General features: G+C 36.2%; 1 protein-coding gene across 1 annotated transcript in view; it reads right to left on the bottom strand.

Moving 5' to 3' along the window:
* The window catches only part of TRPM7 (transient receptor potential cation channel subfamily M member 7), a 122,919-nt gene that overhangs the window by 89,045 nt on the left and 13,867 nt on the right, over nt 1–20,007 (bottom strand). The window contains exons 2-3 of the mRNA XM_043555435.1: nt 12,039–12,118; nt 5,307–5,345 (exon numbers count right to left, since the gene is read on the bottom strand). Of these exons, the coding sequence (XP_043411370.1) occupies nt 5,307–5,345; nt 12,039–12,118 (119 nt within the window). The remainder of the gene's footprint in view (nt 1–5,306; nt 5,346–12,038; nt 12,119–20,007) is intronic.

Raw genomic sequence — 20,007 nt, 5'->3', positions numbered from 1 at the left:
CGGGGGCAAAAATGGAACTACTGGGACCTCATCAAAATAAAAAGCTTCTATACAGCAAAGGAAACAATCAGCAAAACTAAAAGGCAACTGACGGAATGAGAGAAGATACTTGCAAGTGACCTATCAGATAAAGGGTTAGTATCCAAAATCTATAAAGAACTTATCAAACTCAACACCCCCCCCAAAAAAAATAATCCACTGAAGAAATGGGCAAAAGACATGAATATCTTCTCCAAAGAAGACATCCAGATGGCCAACCGACACATGAAAATGCTCAACATCACTCATCATCAGGGAAATACAAATCAAAACCACAATGGGACACCACCTCACAACTGTCCGAATGGCTAACATTAACAATTCAGGCAACAACAGATGTTGGCAAGGATGCGGAAAAAGAGGATCTCTTTTGCACTGCTGGTGGGAATGCAAACTGGTGCAGTCACTCTGGAAAACAGTATGGAGGTTCCTCAAAAAACTAAAAAATAGAACTACACTACAACCTGGCAATTGCGCTACTATTTATCCAAGGGATACAGGTGTGCTGTTTCAAAGGAAAACATGCACCCCAAAGTTTATAGCAGTACTATCAACAATGGCCAAAGTATGGAAAGAGCCCAAATGCCCATCAACAGATGAATGGATAAAGATATGGTACATACATATATACAATGGAGCAATCAAAAAGAATGAAATCTTGCAACTACATGGATGGAACTGGAGGGTATTATGCTAAGCGAAATTAGTCAGAGAAAGACAAATATCATATGACTTCACGCATATGAGGAATTTAAGATACAAAACAGATGAACATAAGGGAAGGGAAGCAAAAATAATATTAAAAACAGGGAGGAGGACAAAACATAAGAGACTCTTTTTTTTTTTTTTTTAATTTTTTTTTTTCAACGTTTATTTATTTTTGGGACAGAGAGAGACAGAGCATGAACGGGGGAGGGGCAGAGAGAGAGGGAGACACAGAATCGGAAACAGGCTCCAGGCTCTGAGCCCTCAGCCCAGAGCCCGACGTGGGGCTCGAACTCAGGACCGCGAGATCGTGACCTGGCTGAAGTCGGACGCTTAACCGACTGTGCCACCCAGGCGCCCCCATAAGAGACTCTTAAACATAGAGAACAAACAGAGTGTTGCTGGAGGGGTTGTGGGAGGGCAGGAGCGCTAAATGGGTAAAGGGCATTAAGGAACCTATTCCTGAAATCACTGTTGCACTATATGCTAACTTAGATGTAAATTAAAAAATTAAATAAACTAATTAATAAATAATAAAATAAAAATAATATCTGAAATGAAAATGCCATAAGATAAGATTTATAACATATAAGACACCACAAAGAAAGAAAACCCGTAAACTTGAAAAAATAGCAAAAGACTCTATCCAAACTGAAACAATGACAGAAAAGACTGGAGGGGAACAAAAGGAATAGAACATTAGCAACCTGTGGAACAATATTAAGTATCTCAACACACACACATAATCCAAGGCCCAGAAATGAGGGAGTGGAAATAAAAATTTGAAAACACTGGGCAAAAATCTGAAAACTATTTGAAAGACAAATTTGAGCAGTTCAATAACAACTAAGGAAAACAAGCTTAAAGAAATCACACTAGAGCACTGCTGAAAGCCAGTGATAGAGAAAATCTTAAAAGTAGAAAAGTAGCAAAAAAAAAAAAAAGAAAGAAAGAAAAGTAGCAGAGTACAAGTGTCACAATATATGCCAAAGAACAAAGCTAATTATGACAGCAGACATCCTATAAAAAAATCATGCAATCCACAGTCACTGTGGTATAGCATCTTACTTTTTAAGTTTTATTTATGTAATCTCTAAACCCAACGTGGGGCTCAAATTCACAACCCCAAGATTAAGAGTAGCATGCTGTTCCAAGTGAGCCAGCCAGGTACCCCAACTTGTTTGCAAAGCATCTTTAAAGTAATAAAAGGAAAAAAAAAAACAAAACTCCTTATCAAATCAGAATCCTGTAAGACTGGAACAAAACTATCAGCCAACCAAAGTGACTGAATAGACATTTACAGAACACTCCACCAGCAAAAGAATATAAACTCTACTTGAGTGCACAGGAAGTATTCACCAAGATTAACCATATTCTGGGCCACAAAATAAGTCTCAATAAACTAAAATAAGGATGGAAATCATATAAAGTATGTTCTCAGACTACAGTGAAATTAAACTAGAAACCAATAAAAGAAACATACTGGGAAAATCCTCAAGTTTTTGGAAATTAAATGACACACTTTTTATTAACTCATGGATCAAAGAAAGTCACAAAGAAACTAGAAAATATTTGAAAAAATGAAAATAGAAATAATATCAAAATATGCAGGATCTAACTGTACAGTGTTTAGTATAAAAGCTAGTGTATTTATATGCATACTTTGCACTATAAAAATATATAGGATAAAAATTTGTAATATATAAATTAGAAAACAAGATCTGCAAGCAATACTAATCTAAACTTCCACCTTAAAAAACTAAAAAGGGCAAATTAAACCCAAAGTAAGCAGATAGGAAGAAATAATAAAGAGAACATAATGAAATATGAAAAGAAAAACTAATGAAACAAAAAGACCAACAAAATTCAACATCTATTCACTAGAAACATTTTCAGCAAACTAGGAAAAGAGACAACTTCTTCAACACAGATATCCTCATACTTACTAAGCATTGGCCATGAGTACTACTCACTACATCCTGAGTCCTGTGAGTCCTTCTAGCTAATCACCAAACCTCAAGGTCATCCTGGGGACACTTGACAAAAGTAGACAAAATATATGAGATAACTGTTTTTAACTACTGAACAAGAGGTACTGAGACTTCAATCCCTGACATGAAGAAAAATATATGAGGTGAGTCCCATAAATGCACCACACTGGGGCAGTTTCTCAACCATTATGCACTGAGATAATGCCCAGGTAAAAAATGGCAGTGTCAAGAGCTGAGGAAGGAAGCAACAAACAGAATTCCAGACTGCTGAAACAGCTAGAATTTGTAGCAGGGTACAAGAGAAGAGAGAACTATAAAGAGGGAGAAAAGAAACTTGCATGAGGAGTCACCATGGGTTCTTGGCCATACACTGAGCTGGATCTGTGTTAGTCAAGACTTTGACACCTAGCAGAAATCACTTGCTGTGGGTCTGAGAACGGAATCATAAAGAGCTGGGAAACACTGCAGTTTTAGCTCAGAGTGAAAAGCCATACTGGGCATACTGCTGAGATCCTAAAAAGGTTATGCCTTAGGAGTACAGTCCATATTCTAAGACTAAGTTCAAAATAAAAATAGAATTGCCCTAACAAAGAATAAAATCAAGCCTGATAGGACAAAATAATCTGCCAATAATTTAATCACCTGTCAGAACAAAATTCAAATTCTTCAAAGGAAGACAACATAGCCCAGAACTCCTGAGGTGGATCATGCAAACACAGAGCATATAATAAAAAATTACTATATATATTAAAAAGCAAAAAAGTGACTTGTAATCAAGAAAAAAGTAAATTCAATAATTCAACAGAAACAGACCCTAAATGACACCTGATGTTGGAATTAGTAAAAAAAAATTTTAATGCAGATGTTATAAATATGTTCAAAGACTTCTATAAATAGAAGATGATGTGATAACAAGGATACAGACAGGGCATCTCAGTAGTGACTTAGAAACTGTAATAAAGAATCAAAAATTTTAGAACTGAAAAATATAATGCACAAAAAGTTCACTGGATGGGCCAAACAGCATTATTCGTGACTGCAGAAATAATTAGTGAAAGAAAATATACAAAGCTATAGTAATCAAAGAAAAAAAAAATTAGTGAATCTTAAGACATATCAATACAAATGTTCTACTTTAATCAGCATAATTTTAATTATTAATTTTAATTATTTAATTAAAATAAAATTTTAATTACAAAAAAAAAAAAACAGGGCCTCAGTAACCCATGGAAAATATCATACAATCTAACAAAGGTATAACTGGAGTCTCAGAGGGAAGAAAGAGAGAATGGGGCAGAAAATATTTTAAGAAACAATGACTAAAAACTTCCCAATCCAGTGATAGATATGAACTTGCAAATATTACTGCAGAGTATATACAAAGAGAACCACTCTTAGGCACATTGTATACCTGCTGCTGGAAACTAAAGATACAGAAAAAAAATCTTTAAACTAGCAGAGGGAAAAAAGATGGCATTACATACAGAGTAACTACACTAGTGACAACTGACGTCTCACCAAAAACAAAAGCCAGAAGACAAAATAACGTTATCTTTAAAGTGCTGGAATGGGAAAATGGTCAACTCAGCATTCTACATCTAGAGAAAATATCCTTCAAAAATGAGTTAAAAAAAAAAAACCTGAAAAATATGAAAATACATTTTCAGATAAACCAGTTTGAGAAAATTCACCTCCACTACCTGCATTATATCAAACACTAAAGGAAGCTCCTCAGTCTGAGTGGAAAGATACCAGATGGAACCTCACATATAAAGGAAGGAATGTATAAGACTGGAAATGGTAAAACAACTCAGTATATCTAAAATGAACTCACTGTGTACTTTTCTTCCTAGCCTACCTACCAGAGACCTTCTATTATTACTCTTCTAACTCTTCATCAGATCTTAATGAACAAGATTACTATTTACTTAGATAAGTTAGAAATTTAGGTACTATCTTCAAATCTTCCTTTCTCTACACATTCATCAAATCTTATTGAGCTTATCTCATTCATCCCTTCAAATACGTCTACCTCTCTTCATCATCCTAGCCACTATATTAATTCAAGCTCTGATTTATTCCAAAATTACTCCAAAACTTTCCAAACTACTTTTTTCTCCCAATAATCTCCTCAAAATGCCAACTGCTTTTACCAAAGAAGAAAAAAAAGAAGAAAACAAAATCAAAACTATGTGTCACAGTATATAGTTTAAATGATCTGGTCCCTACTTATTTCTCCAGCTCACATCTTTCCAATATCCATATTACATTCTGCAGTTTCCTGACAGAACCATAATCTCTTTCACTGTCAGGCTTTTCCACATCCTATTCTCTCTGCCTAAATCACTTTTGCTCAATCTTTACCCAACTAATTCACATCCAGCTTTAGAACTCTGCTCATATAGTTTCCTTGGAGTTTCACACCTTATCCTTTCTCTCCCAACTCTGAGTAAAGTAACCCTCAAACATAATAACCTGTGAGTTTTATACCTTTTTATTCTAACTGATGCTTTTAATAGATTTGTTTTATTTTTCAAAATTTGTTCAACAGAGTTATGTTATTAAACTTACCTGACAAGTTGCTGACAAATTTGACATCCTGGAAGGCATCTATAAAACAAGGTAAATTATTTATTTCTTAAAAGTTAAAAAAAAATAGTTTAAACTATATAAAATCTATGTAATAGTACAAAACAAAGCAAAATTACATACTTAGTTTAATTTTTCAGTACATATCATAGGTCATTTATACCTTGATATATATATTCAAATAACTATTTTCTTAACTCACATAGTTTCCACTTTTTTTTTTTAATTTTAGAAAGAGAGAAAGCACCAGTGGGGGAGAGAGTCAGAGAGGGGGAGAGAGAGAATCTTAAGCAGGCTCCACCCTCAGCGTGGAGCCCGATGCAGGATTCAATCCCACAACCCTGGGATCAGGACCCGAACTGAAATCAAGACTCAGATGCTCAACTGACTGAGCCACCCACGTGTCCCTCCACATTTTTTAAATTGTAGTTGACATACAATGTTAGTTTCAGATATACAACATAGTGATTCAACAATTCTATACATTAGTCAGTGCTCACCAAGATAAGTACAGTCACTATCTGCCACCATACAATGTTACTATAGTATTATTAACTATATTCCTTATGCTGTACTTTCCTCTCATTATTTATTTTACAACTTAAGTTTGTACCTCTTACTTCCCTTCACCTATTTTACCCAACGCCTCACCCTCCTAATATTTAAAATAGCTTCCATTATTTTAAATACAATTAGTTGTGACAAAAACCAGAAACTATAAGAGAAAAAGACTGATAGATTTAACTACATAAAAATACACTTTGTTATGTGGCAAAAATATGTCACTCATAAAGTCTAAAAAGAAACTGAGGAAAAAATAATTGCAGGCAAAAGGTTAGTTTCCCAACTATATAAAGAGTTTCACCAAATCTACATAAAAAAGGAAAATATATGGATACTTCATGGTAAAAACACATATGAAAAGGTATTTGATTAGAAAAGATTTTTTAACCTTTAAGACAGTATCTTGGAAAGAACAGAGATATGTAGACTCATGTTGGTGGGAGTATAAACTGATACAATCTCTATGGAGGGCAATTTGGTAATACCCATCAAAATGAAAAAAATATAAACTCCTCAAATTCTAATACCAATACTGAAAGTATAGGCTAAAAAATATTTGTAGCAATATACAAGGTTGTTCATTCATTACAGCATTTTTTTTCTAATAGCAAAAAGAAAAACAGAATAGCTAAAATGTTCGTTAACAAGGGACTACTAAAACAAATTATAATCCAGATATATAATTTAAAAGGATGAAACAATTAAGAAAAGTGGTTACTGCCAAGATAATAAACACAGTGGGTTAAATGGTATGTAATTAAAAGGGGAGAGGAAGGAGTAAATACACATCGGCTAGGACATGCAAAGACCATGCAAAGACAGTATCTGGCTATCTCTGAAAGGTATTCCAAGAATTAGTAACATTGGTTTTCTTTAGGAAAGGGAACTTATAGTTAAGGCACAGTGGTAGAAAGGAGCCTTTCACTTATAAATTTTGATATCTTATAAACCCATGTATTAAACCTATTTATATGAACAACTGGGTGGCTCAGTAAGTTAAGCATCCGACTTTGGCTCAGGTCATGATCTCACTGTTCATGGGTTTGAGCCCATGTCAGGCTCTGTGCTGACAGCTCAGAGTCTGGAGCCTGCTTCAGATTCTGTGTCTGCCTCTCCCCCACTTGCACTCTCTCTCACTCTCTCTCAAAAATCAACATTAAAAAAAAATTTTTTTTAATTAAACCTATTCATAAAAAAACTAATTTTAAAACTCAACTAGTGTAGGGGTGCCTGGATGGCTCAGTCGGTTAAGCGTCTGACTTTGGCTCAGGTCATGATCTCGCAGTTTGTGAGTTCAAGCTCCGCATCAGGCTCTGTAAGGACAAGCTCGGAGCCTGAAGCCTACTTCGGATTCTGTGTCTCCCTTTCTGTCTGCCCTCCCCTGTTCGTGCTCTGTCACTCTCCCTCTCGAAAATAAAAATTAAAAATTAAAAATTAATAAATAAATAAATAAATAAATAAACCTTAAACAAAATTTCAACTAGTATAGAAGGAAATGACCAGCTATCACTGTTTAAAAATTATGCCTCATATGGATGGCTAAAGCCAAAGATACTTAATAACAAAATGAGACTTAACACCTAATGAGTACTTTTATTGTTTCTACTGCAAAATGAAATTAATGAATTTATAGGAAATAAACTCCATATTAATAATATAATCTACTTGTTTAATAGAAACATAATTTCCTCCCAAAGAAAGAACAATGTCTTACTTTGAAATGACACACTGAACTAAGGAGATCTAAATTCTAATCCCACCTTTATGAATTATTAGTCATGTGACCTGGGAAATGTCACTTCTGCTCTCTGGTTAAGAAATGTAGTATTACATTGTAACAAAACATCTATAATAATTAGAAAGAAATTCAAATTGATTCAAAAAATAATGACTGAAAGAGACATTAAGATGATCTGTTTTGGGGTGCCTGAGTGGCTTAGTCAGTTAAGCATCCAACTCTTGATTTCGGCACAGGTTGTGATCTCATGGTCATGAAAATAGAGCCCTGTGTCAGCAATTCTCTCTCCCCCTCTCTCTTTGCCCTTACCCTGCACATATGCATATACTCTCTCTCTCTCAAAAAAGAAAAAAATAATAATGTTTTAATTATCTAAAAGACATTTACAGAACCCACAAAAAATTGAATATAAAAAGATAAAAAATGTTTTCTCAAAAATCAAATAAATGCAAATTTAAAACATACACTATTTTCTACTTAACACTTTTTCTTGAAGATAATGAAAAAGGTTACTCTAATCAATATTTAATAAAGTAAGCATTCTTGTCACTACTGGTAATAATATATATTGCTTTAATCCTTTTAGAAAGTCTTTTGGCATTACATACCCTAAGAGGGGGAAAAAACCTTAAATACAGGGGTGCCTGGGTGGCTCAGTCAGTTGAGCGTCTGACTTTGGCTCAGGTCATGATCTCACGGTTTGTGAGTTCAAGCCCCACTTCGGGCTCTGTGCTGATAGCTTGGGACCTGGAGCCTGCTTTGGATTCTGTGCCTCCCTCTCTCTCTGCTCCTCCCCTGCTCACACTCTGTCTCTCTCTCAAAAATAAATAAAGATTTAAAAAAATTAAAGGAAAATAAAATTGACAAAACCTGTTTATTCTGACTGATTTGTGGTAAGAAAAGAAATTAAAAAAAAAAACACCTTAAATACAAAAAAAGTTTTATCCTCTAAGGTCTTCATTATGGCCTAATTTTACTTTATAATGGCTAAGAATTGAAAACCACCCAAATCTGCCCAACAGTGGAACAGGTATGCGAATTATGGCATATACACTAACAGAATATTAGTATTACCATTCTTATAAAATATCTGCAATATCAAAAAATATATTACTATAACATTTTGTTAAAGAGCATATACAGTATTTTACAGACTAAATGTATCAGTATTTTAAAACAAAACCTACTGAAGAAATATTAAAAGTAAATGCACCAAAATGTTATTAATAATGACTGCCTTGACATACTGAAACTCTTGAGTACTGAACTAACTTTCTGATTCTCAAAAGTTTTCAAAATTTATCATGTACGTGGCTCTTCTAACAGATACTTGTTTAAGAGAGACATATATTCAAAATAGAGTTTTCTCACTGTCAAAGAGAAATGTTGAATTCAAACAGCAGGTTTATGAAATGTAACAAACAGAAGGTTTAGAAATTCCATTCAACAAATATTTACTAAATACCCACTATGAACAATAACAGTGACAGATGCTATAATTTAAAATACACCAGTTAATAAAAAATTACCCATTTCCCTATTTTTCTAAAAAGTTTTATTACTGATGTATAGTTGACATACCACTGTTATATAAGTTTCAGGTATACAACATAGTGACCAACTATACTGAAAATGCATACCACAGTAAATTGTCCCATTATTATAATATTACTGACTATACTCCTTATGCTGTACTTTTTTTTATCTCTGTGACATTCATTTTATTCATTTATTTCATGCATCTCCCCACCACACCCCTCACCCTCCACCCCATCTACTCTGGAAACTACCAATTTGTTCTCTGTATTTATAAGTCTATTTTTATCTGTTCTGGTTTTCAGAGTCCATATATGAGTAAAATCATATGGTATTTGTCTTTCTCTGCCTTACTTATTTCTCTTAGCATAATACCCTCAAGGTCCATCCATGTTGTTACAAATAGCAAGATTCCATTCTTCTTTATGACTAAGTAATATTCCACTGTATGTGTATACACACACCACACACCCACACAGTATCTTCTTTATTTATCTATTGATGAACACTTATGATGCTTCCACAGCTGGGCTACTGTAAATAAGGCTGCAAGAAATACAGGAGTGCATATATCTTTTTTAATCAGTGTTTTTGTTTTCTTTGGGTACTAAGTAGTGGAATTCCTGATCAAATGGTATTCCTATTTTTAATTTTTGAGGACCACCACACTCTCATGGTCACTGTATCAAATTACATTCCCACAAATAGTGCAAAATGGTTCCCTTTTCTCCACATCTTTGCCACCACTTTTTATTTTTTTGTCATTCTGATACTAGCCATTCTGACTAGTAGGAGATGAGGATAGCTCATTGATTTTTTTTTTCTTTCCATTGAGGCTTTGATTTTCATTTCCCTAATGATTAGTGACGTTGAGCATCTTTTCATGTATCTGTTGGCCATCTGTATGTCTTCTCTGGGACAATGTCTATTTGGGTCTTCTGCCTAATTTTAATCAGACCATTTTTTTTTTGCTGTTGAGTTATAGACGTTCTTTATACATTTAGGACACTAACCTCTTACCAGATATATCATTTGCAAATATCTTCTCCCACTCAGTAAGTTGCCTTTTGTTTTATTAATGGCTTCCTTTGATGTGGAAAAGCCTTTCATTTCTGTATAATCCTAATAGCTTATTACTGCTTTTGTTTCCCTTGCTTGAGGAGACATTTCCATAAAAATGTTGCTAAGGCATATATACAAGAGATTACTTATTTTCTTCTAGGAGTTTAATGATTTCAGGTCTCACATTTAAGTCTTTAATCCATTTTGAGTTTATTTTTGTTTATGGTATAAGAAAGCAGTCCAGTTTTATTCTTTGCATGTAGCTGTCCATTTTTCTCAACACTATTTGATGAAGAAATGGCTTTTTTCCCCACTGTATATTTTTGCTATCTTTCTCACAGATTAATTGACCACATAAGCATGGGTTATTTCCGGGCTCTCTATCCTATTCCATTAACCTCTATTTTTGTGCCAGTACCATACTGTCTTGATTACTATAGTTTTGTAGTATATCTTGAAATCTGGGATTGTGCTAACCTTCAGCTTTGTTCTTCTTTCTCAAGATTGCTTTGGCTATATAGGGTCTTCTGTGGTTTCATATAAATTTTAGGTTGATTTATTATAGTTCTGAACTTGGCTATGTTTTGATAAGAGTCATATATCAAATGGAAGTAAAAGTTGCAGAGAAGTTAACTGAGCAGAGAAGAAGATTTGGCAGGAGATGAGAAAGGTAAGAAGATTCAAAATTCTTTCTCAACTAATTTTTCCTAAGTGCCTGTAAAGAGAGGTTCTCTGTATGCTAGGAACCTCTCTGCATGACAGGAAATAACTCTATCTTTGATTTGCCCTTTTAAACTTTTTTCTATTTTTATGCCTCAAAAAAAAAATTCTGAAAAATGTTACTTCAGTAAATACCTCAATAGGTCAACTTTTTCTTGAATTTTAACTAGCACCTTTACTTTAAAATTTTTCTATTACCAAAACCATTTTAAAGACCAAAAAGTCAATTAGAGATGCCTATAACCTCTGACAACAGGTTTTCTAGGAGATGCTGAGTTCTATCTACATTTTGGCAAACAAATACAGCAACTATTAGGTTTGCATTGGTTTCTTTAGCATGAACCATAGTGTTGGGTACTCAAAAGATGTTTAATAAATACATACACATTTTTAAGTTCTCATTATCAGTGAATCAGTTAAAAATGAGTCTTAATTGCCCTATCTTTGTAACATACTCGTACGATCTGGGGGAGTATAGGGATGGGGGAATACTCTGAGGAAGTAAACATCATTAAGAACTCCAGGGTGCCTGTGTGGCTCAGTTGTGAAACATGTGACTTCAGCTCAGGTCAGGATCTCATCGTTTGTGAGTTAGAGTTGCACACATCAGGTGAGCTTGAGCCCTGCACTGGGTGAGCACAAGCCCTGCTTTGGGTAAAACATGAGCCCCGCTTTGGCTGAGCCCCAGTTCTCTGTGTCTCTCTCTGCCCCTCATGGGATCCTCTGCCCCTTGCTCACTAGCCCCCTCTCTATCTCTCAAAAATACAAAAAATAAGAACTCCAGAATACTGATATTGTGCTAAGGATATCTCCTTCTCTCAATCTTAAATAATTAACAGCATACACAAAAGTTAACAATAATTGTAACTATTTTACTAATTGTGGCTTTTATCTGTACTGACAGCTCAGAGCCTGGAGCCTACTTCTGATTCTGTGTCTCCCCCTCTCTCTCTGCCCCACCCCTGCTCACGCTGTCTCTCTCTCAAAAATAAATAAGCATTAAAAATAATAATAATTTGGTTTTTAATAAATAAACTCCAATATAATTTACATCTAAATTTCTAGAAGAACCCAAGAAACAAAGGTATGCTTACCTGTGAGGGTCTTTGGAACTTGGTATAATATATACACATTCCCTCTTCGTCAAAGTGCTTTCTATCCAGGATTTCTGGGACTGAAACAAAAAGTTTTAAAAGATGGTTTATAAATTAACCCACCAATACTACAGTAAAATAATGTAATGATAAATACATAAAAACAAATAATTCCATACTATTTAATTTTTTTCCCAATCCAGTAAATATTTACCGTTAAGTATATAGTAAAGGCTTACTGAAGATAGCATACCTAAAATATCAGAATGAGTCCATTCAAGTCCATTGTTATTTGGATTACTAAATCAACATGCTGTGAAGATACTATTGCTTCATATAATGTGAGGAGGAAAATCAAGTTTGAGATTCCCACTATGGGCCAAAAACCTCAAGAGGGGGCAGTATGATCCTGGGAAATGGATCATTTAAAAGCCAATTAAAAGTGACCGTCAGAAAACGATATCAAACAAATCCTAAAAGAAAAATATCAGGAAAAATAGAGACTAAGCTTCAATAGAGATAGGGCAAGTTATTACATGATTACAGATGTCTGATTCACCAGATTGCTGTAACAATCTTAAATCTGAGTAACCAAATCAATAGTCTCAAAATATATAAAGTGAAAATTTAACAGGGAAAATAAGACAAATTTAGGATCACAGTGGAAGATTAAAAAATTCCATCAATTACTGTAAAATTTGAAATAATTTTTAAAATTTAAAAGATATTTTATTTTGGAGAAAGAGGGAGTATGAGTGGGGGAGAGGGGCAGAGGGAAAGAAAGACAGTATGTTAAGCAGACTCCACATACAGCGTGGAGCCCAATGCGAGGCTCAATCCCACAAACCATGAGATCATGACCTGAGCCTAAATCAAGAGTCAGATGCTTGACCAATTAAGCCACCCACACACCCCTAAACGATTTTTTTAAATTAATTTTTTATATCACTACTTAAGCTTCTCCCTGGATCCTTAGACTCTTAGACTCTGGATCCTTATCCTGCTACTGGTGACTGATTACAAAAGGATGAGGCATTATGTACTGGGACAGACAAAACTCTATACATTATAATAGATTAAAGACCATTGGTTCCATCCTCCATGTAATATATTAGTATTAACAGGACAGTCCAAAAAGGAAGAGCCCATGTTCTAAAAGGAAACCTCTAGGAGAAGAAACATAAGACAAAATTATGATGGGTGAAGTTTTGCAGGTTCCTCTCAAATCCTTCAGGTACCGTAACGATAAAACTTAGTCTGTCCCCCAATGCTAATTCTGGTACCAAAATTCTGTCTCTCCATCCAAAATGTCCATCTCCTAGGTCAATGGTTCTTTATTTAAATATACTCACTTAGGTAGGAGCAAATTATACCATAATCTCCTGGTTATAAAAAAACACAGGATGACCTCTAGAAGTCAGGGCACTGAATCAGCAAAATATCTTACATTCTAAAACTCACTTAGCATAATCCCTCCACCATTCCCTAACTACTCCATAACTATTCCATAATAGAACTAGACAAAAACAAAACAATGACCTCTAGTTTCACTTTAAAACCCTGACCACAGGGGCACCTGGGTGTCTCAGTTGGTTAGGCAACTGACTTCGGCTCAGGTCATGATCTCACAGTTCATGAGTTTGAGCCCCGCGTCGGGCTCTGTGCTGACAGCTCAGAGCCTGGAGCCTACTTCAGATTCTGTGTCTTCCCCTCTCTCTACCCCTCCCCTGCTCATGCTCTGTGTCTGTCTCTCAATAATAAATAAACGTTAAAAAAAAAAAAAAACTCTGACCACAAACCTCAAATGCTCCTTAATGATGCCCAATAATCGCACAATATTTCTCTGGTCCATTTTCTCATTCTCCTGTATGATTTCACAGTATTTCCTTCTTTCCTCAAACCTCTAACCCTCCTTTCCCATTCTTAATCTCAAAAGATGACCTCACTTCCCACTTAACTGAGCAAATTTAAGCAACAAGAACATGTACAACTTCCATCACATCTAGCCACTAATGAGCCCATATATTCTGCTTTCCTTCCTGTGACTATGTTTACTTCTATTTAAGTCCAACCACTCCTCTTGCATCCTAGGTCCCACACACCTCACGAAGTAAAGGTCACTCTCTACCAATTAATTTTTTTTTGTCCTTTATTAACTCATTCCCATCAACATGCAACACGCTACCAACTCTCATTTTAAAAAACAAACACAACAAACTTTCGTTTGACCCCACCTTCTCCTCAAGTTAACACTCCATATTTCTGCCTCCACCTACAGTACAGATCACAGGTAAAAGTTTTTCCCTCTTTTCTTTTCCTCCCATGCTTTCTAAACCCCACTCCAGTCAGACTTTCAAGCCAACCATTCTTTCTCTAAATCCAAAAATCAATTTTCAGGACTCATCTTCACTGATATATCAGCAGCATTTAACAAAGCTGATCATTCTCACCTACTTAAAACATCTTCATGAGTTAGTTTGGTTTTCTTCTCTTCACTGCTCACTCCTTCTACCTCCTTTGCTGATTCCTCCCTTTATCTCCCCAATCTTTGGAGTTCTTTTTCCCAATTATATTCACTCACATCCAGTTTATTATCAATAACTAGATGACTCCCAAATTTATATTTCTACACTAGCTCCTTCCCTAAACTCCATGGTCATATATTCAACTGCCTACTCAACAGCTTTACTCTGATGTCCAAGAGGCATCTCAAACTTAAGATGGGGTATCTGGGTGGTTGAGTTGGGTAAGTGTCCGTCTCTTGGTTTCAGCTCAGGTCATGATCTCATGGTTCATGAGATCAAGCCCCGTGTCGGGCTCTGTGCTGATAGCATGGAACTTGCTGGGCATTCTCTCTCTACCTCTGTCTCTGGCCCTCCCCTGTGTGCATGCTCTCTCAAAATAAACAAACAAACAAACACACAAGACGGCCTAAACTGAACTCACCTTTCACTGAAACACTTATTTCTTAGTCTTCCCCATCTCAGTAAATGGCAACTCTTTTCTTCCAGTTCTATTTTTTAAGGCAAAAATCTCAGTGACATTCTTGATTTCCTCTTTATCTACTTCCCCTATAAAACCCCATGAGCAAAATCTGTCAGGTTGCCTTCAAAACACATCCAGAATCCAGCCACTTCTCACATCTTCACTGCTACTATTCTGATCCAAGCCATTACCACCTTTTGCCTGGCTTAACAGAAATCACTCTATCACCCTTGCTACTTTACAGTCTATTCCTCAAGAGAGATAATCTTTTAAAAATATGTCATTATGTCACTTCTCTCTCAAGACTCTCCAATGCCTTCACGTCTTACTCAAGAGTGTTATAAAAGCCAAAGTCCTTACAATAGCCTTTAAGGTCCTAGTGCTTTGCATCTCTGCATCCTGCTTCATTACTTTGATTCTATCACCTCCTTCAAGTATTTGAGCAAATGTCACTTTCTCAGTGAGGCTTACACTATTTAAAAATGCAATTTCCAACACCATCCCTCACAGTCTTATGGAACTACAGAGTAATAGGGCCATCATCCCCAGGATCACATTTAAAGCACTGTCCTGAGAACCAAAAGATCTGACCATGTCAGTTTAAACTACTAGTATATTATTCCTAATCTAGACCTTTCTCCCACTCCACAACCATACACTGAAACTAAGGCAGAGCACATGTAACTGAAAAGACAAGACATTTCATGGAATTTCTGCTTGTAACTTAAAAAAAATATTTGGTAGTGCTACTCTAACATATGATGATGTGAGGCTGAACTTCTACCAAAACCAACTTAACCTGCTGCTTAAAACTCATGAAATTTTCATTATGCTATTATTAAGAAACACAGGATTCAGGAGTAGTGCTGAAATTACATTGTGATTTGCTTATTTAAAGTCTGCATCTCTTAGGGGCGCCTGGGTGGCTCAGCTGGTTAAGCATCTGACAGGCTCAGGTCATGATCACGGCTCGTGAGTTCGAGCCCCACGTCGGGCTCTGCTGACAGCTCAGAGTCTGGAGCCTGCTTTGGACTCTGTGTCTCCCTTACTCTCTGCACCTCCCCTGCCCCTCTCAAAAATAAACATTAAAAATATATATAAAGTTTGCATCTCTTAGACAAATTGGAAATGGTTTGTAAAAAAAGAAAAGGCAGGTTAGTGATTGTACTTATTGCTATACGCTTATTGCTTGTTCACTTATTAATATAATTCAGATACAGATAATATGGGAAAGTTTGGTCATTTTAAACATAAACTTACTATCACCCAGCAATTCCACTCTGAAGTATCTTTCCAAGAAAAACATGTCCACACACAGACTTGTATCTGAATGTTCACAGAAGCAATATTCTTAACAGGCAACGAAATAAAATATCCATATAATAGTATACTACTTAGTAAGAGGGACAAGCTAAGGATAACATGCAACATTGCTACACCTCAAAAACATTACACTAAGTGAAAAAAGGCACATATGATTATGTAAATGCATTTGCATGAAATTTCTAGAAAAAGACAAAAACATAGGAACTGTTAAGTTTAGTAAATGCCTGGGGCTAAGAGTAAGAGGAGTGATAAACTGCAAACACATACTAGGAAACTTTGGGAGAGGAGAGAAGTGTACTAAAACTGTATTGTGGTGGTTATAAAACTAAATTTACTAAAAGCCATCAAACTTGTATACTTACAGAGGGCAAATTTTAGAGTATGTGCATTATACCACAATAAAGCTACTTGAAAGGCAGGGGAGGGTTAAGAAACATATAAAAACAGAATGAAGAGAACAAATGTATGTTTAATCAGAGTTCCAGAAGGAGAAAAGGGAAAGAATGGGCAAAGGCAATGTTTAAAGAAATGATAAGAATTTCCCAAAACTGATGAAAAATGATTTGCAGATTCTGAAAACCCAACATGAAGATAAAGAAAAAAGTTATTAAAAGACAATAAATTCAGAATAAGTTAGAGGTAAAATATTCCAGCAATGATCTTCTATTACAGTTACAAGTTTATAAAACACCTCAAGCCATATGTTTTCAAATACAAAGTGGTTGTTTTGCTGTGTTTTGCTTTGTTTTTAGTAATCTCTATACCCAACATGGGGCTCCAATTCACAAACTCCAGATCAAGAGTCACATGCGTTTCTGACTGAGCCAGCCAGGCATCCCTGACAGTGGTGTTTACAATTTGCTTTGTATAACAAATGAAGATCAAAGGAGTACAAACCCATGGGGGCAGGGGTCTTTCTAGGCTCAACCAGAAATAAAGACACCACCCCCGCAAAGACTCTCATAATCCCATAGCTACATTTGGCATGGCCTCTTATAAAAATAGATTGGGGTGGGGCGCCTGGGTGGCTCAGGGTGTTAAGCGATGGACTCTTGATTTCGGCTCAGTTCATGATGTCATGGTAGTGAGATCAAGTCCCAAGTTAAGTACTGCATAAGCCCCGGGCCTGCTTAGGGTTCTCTCCTTCTGCCCTTCTCCCACTCACACATGAGCGCTCACTTGCTCTCCAAATAAGTGAACATTAAAAAAAGGGGGGGGGGGGGTGTGTGTGCCTGGGTGGCTCAGTCGGTTGAGCATGTGACTTCAGCTCAGGTCATGATCTCACAGTTTGTGAGTTCAAGACCCACATGGAGCTCCACACTGACAGTATGGAGCCTGCTTGGGAATCTCTCTCCCTCTCTCGCTGCCCCTCCCCCACTCATGCTCTCTCACACTCAAAATAAATAAACTTAAAAAAAAAAAAAAAAGACTGGAGTCACAGACTACCAACAAGGCAGCATCAACTATTCTTGTTTGGTGGGAGTCTCTGGATCAAACATGCAACAGACAGCTTAAGTGCAAGGTGACAAGATACACAATGAGCAGGTACAGGATCTGCCCTTGCCTCATAAACCTCAAAAGCCAGTATCTCTTGTTAACAGCTTCATGGATGACAAGGTCCCCCACAAAGGAAATGCCCAGTACAGGAGTCACTGAACAAAGGGAAACCCAAAGCTATGACTTACTTCTCTATTAGCCAATATTTTTGGTTTCCCAATTCATATAAATTTACCCATATGTCACATAAAAAATGTTGCCTAAAAACACAGTTGACATTGTATCTTTTGTAAACCCTTTGCCCAAAGTGCATATAACAAGAGGTAACTTTAATTAGTTAGATAGTGCGTTTTTCAGGCACTGTTCTAAATGTTTTATATGCGTTAACTCATCCTATTCTCACAGTAATCCTATGAATTGGGTGTTATTAGTATTCCCTCATTATAGATGCACAAACTAGTTAGACACAGAAGTTAAGAAACTGCCCAGAGTCACACAGCTAATTGTTTGCCCTGACTCCAAAACCTCTACTGACTTTTCAAGAGAAATTTAAGATAAGCATTTCAAGATCACTTGATGATATGCTTTAAATAAGCCACTGAGTAAAAATACATTAATTACTTTAAAAGGGGAATGCCTAGGTGATCATTTTGTGTATAATTTTCTGAACAGGATTGCTTCTTGGCCCTTTGACTAAGATCAAGGGTAATTTTCTGAACATGGAGGTGGGGGGCGGGGCGGTGAAGAACAGAAGGGCTAACATACTTCTCCCAAAAGGTATTGTTAATTACTAACTACTGCTAACCAGTATTAGCTTTCCCCCTATTCTGTTCCTAGCCTGCCTAAAGCAACTTCAGCTATAGTTATTCAAACAGGGTTGTGATAGGGGCAGATTCCAACAATTTGGACTGCTCTACAGCAATGAACTAATGGCCCAGTTAAGTCTAAATGCTGGTTTGCAAAACTTTGGGTATGTACCCATTGAAATACTCACAAAAATGAGTCACAGGTATATACTTTTCATAGCTATGCCTTCCTAACTAAATGTTAATAAAAATATTTCACATTTTTATTTAAGAGATGGTTCTATATGGAAAATAAGGAATCCCAAGTAGAATTTAACATTAAGAAATGATCAGAGCTCTGGATAGGAAGATTAATTAATTAGGGAGACAAATAAAAGTAAACTAGAGCCACCAGTATTTGTGGGAGGGGCAATGGGGTTCTGGACTAGTAAAGGAATGGATACAAGAGACAATTTCCAAATCCTTTACTTTAGCATGATGCCTTCTGTTTTTGTTTTTAATTTTTTTAATGTTTATTTTTGAGAGAGAGAGAGAGAGAGTGACCACTAGTGGGGGAGGGGCAGAGAGAGAGAAGAAGACACAGAATCCAAAGCAGGCTCCAGGCTCCAGGCTGTAAGCAGAGAGCCCTAGGCGGGGCTGGAACTCACAAACCTCAAGATCTTGACCTGAGGTGAAGTTGGACGCTTAACTGACGAGCCATCTAGGCTTCCCTGCACGATGCCTTTTTTAACAAAACTACAGAATGATTATTAATATAGTCCTGGTTTCCCATCTTTTCTTCAAATTCACTTCTACCATTATTTTTCAACAAACGTGTGCAACTTACTGGGCCCCTAATGAACACCTCTTCTCTTAAACTGATGTTCCTTCAATTTCAGACTTAGAGAAGTATGGCTATACTCTAAATGGGGAATCAGCAAATAGTGATGGTAAATGTTTTAGGCTTTTAGACCACATACTGTCTCTGTCATATATTGTTTTGTTTTTTAAACTTTAAAAAATGTAAAAACTGGGGCCCCTGGGTGGCTCAGTCAGGTAAGCATCTGACTTGGGCTCAGGTCATGATCTCACCATTCACGAGTTTAAGCCCCGTGTCAGGCTTGGTGCTTATAGCTCAGAGCCTGGAGCCAGCTTCAGATTCTGTGTCTCCCTCTCTCTCTGCCCCACTTGCACTCTGTCTCTCAAAAATAAACATTAAAAAAAAATTTTTTTTAATGTAAGAACCATTCTTACCTCAAAGCCATACAAAACAGGCCTTGGCCATATTTGGCCCACGTGGCATAGTATACCAAGCCATACTCTGAATCCCACAAAAATATGGACTTACACGTTCCTACTGAGTCCATTCAATCCAA

This window comes from Prionailurus bengalensis, chromosome B3 (genome assembly GCF_016509475.1).
Source record: "Prionailurus bengalensis isolate Pbe53 chromosome B3, Fcat_Pben_1.1_paternal_pri, whole genome shotgun sequence".
NCBI lineage: Eukaryota > Metazoa > Chordata > Mammalia > Carnivora > Felidae > Prionailurus > Prionailurus bengalensis.
This window is presented reverse-complemented; position numbering and strand designations above follow the sequence as displayed.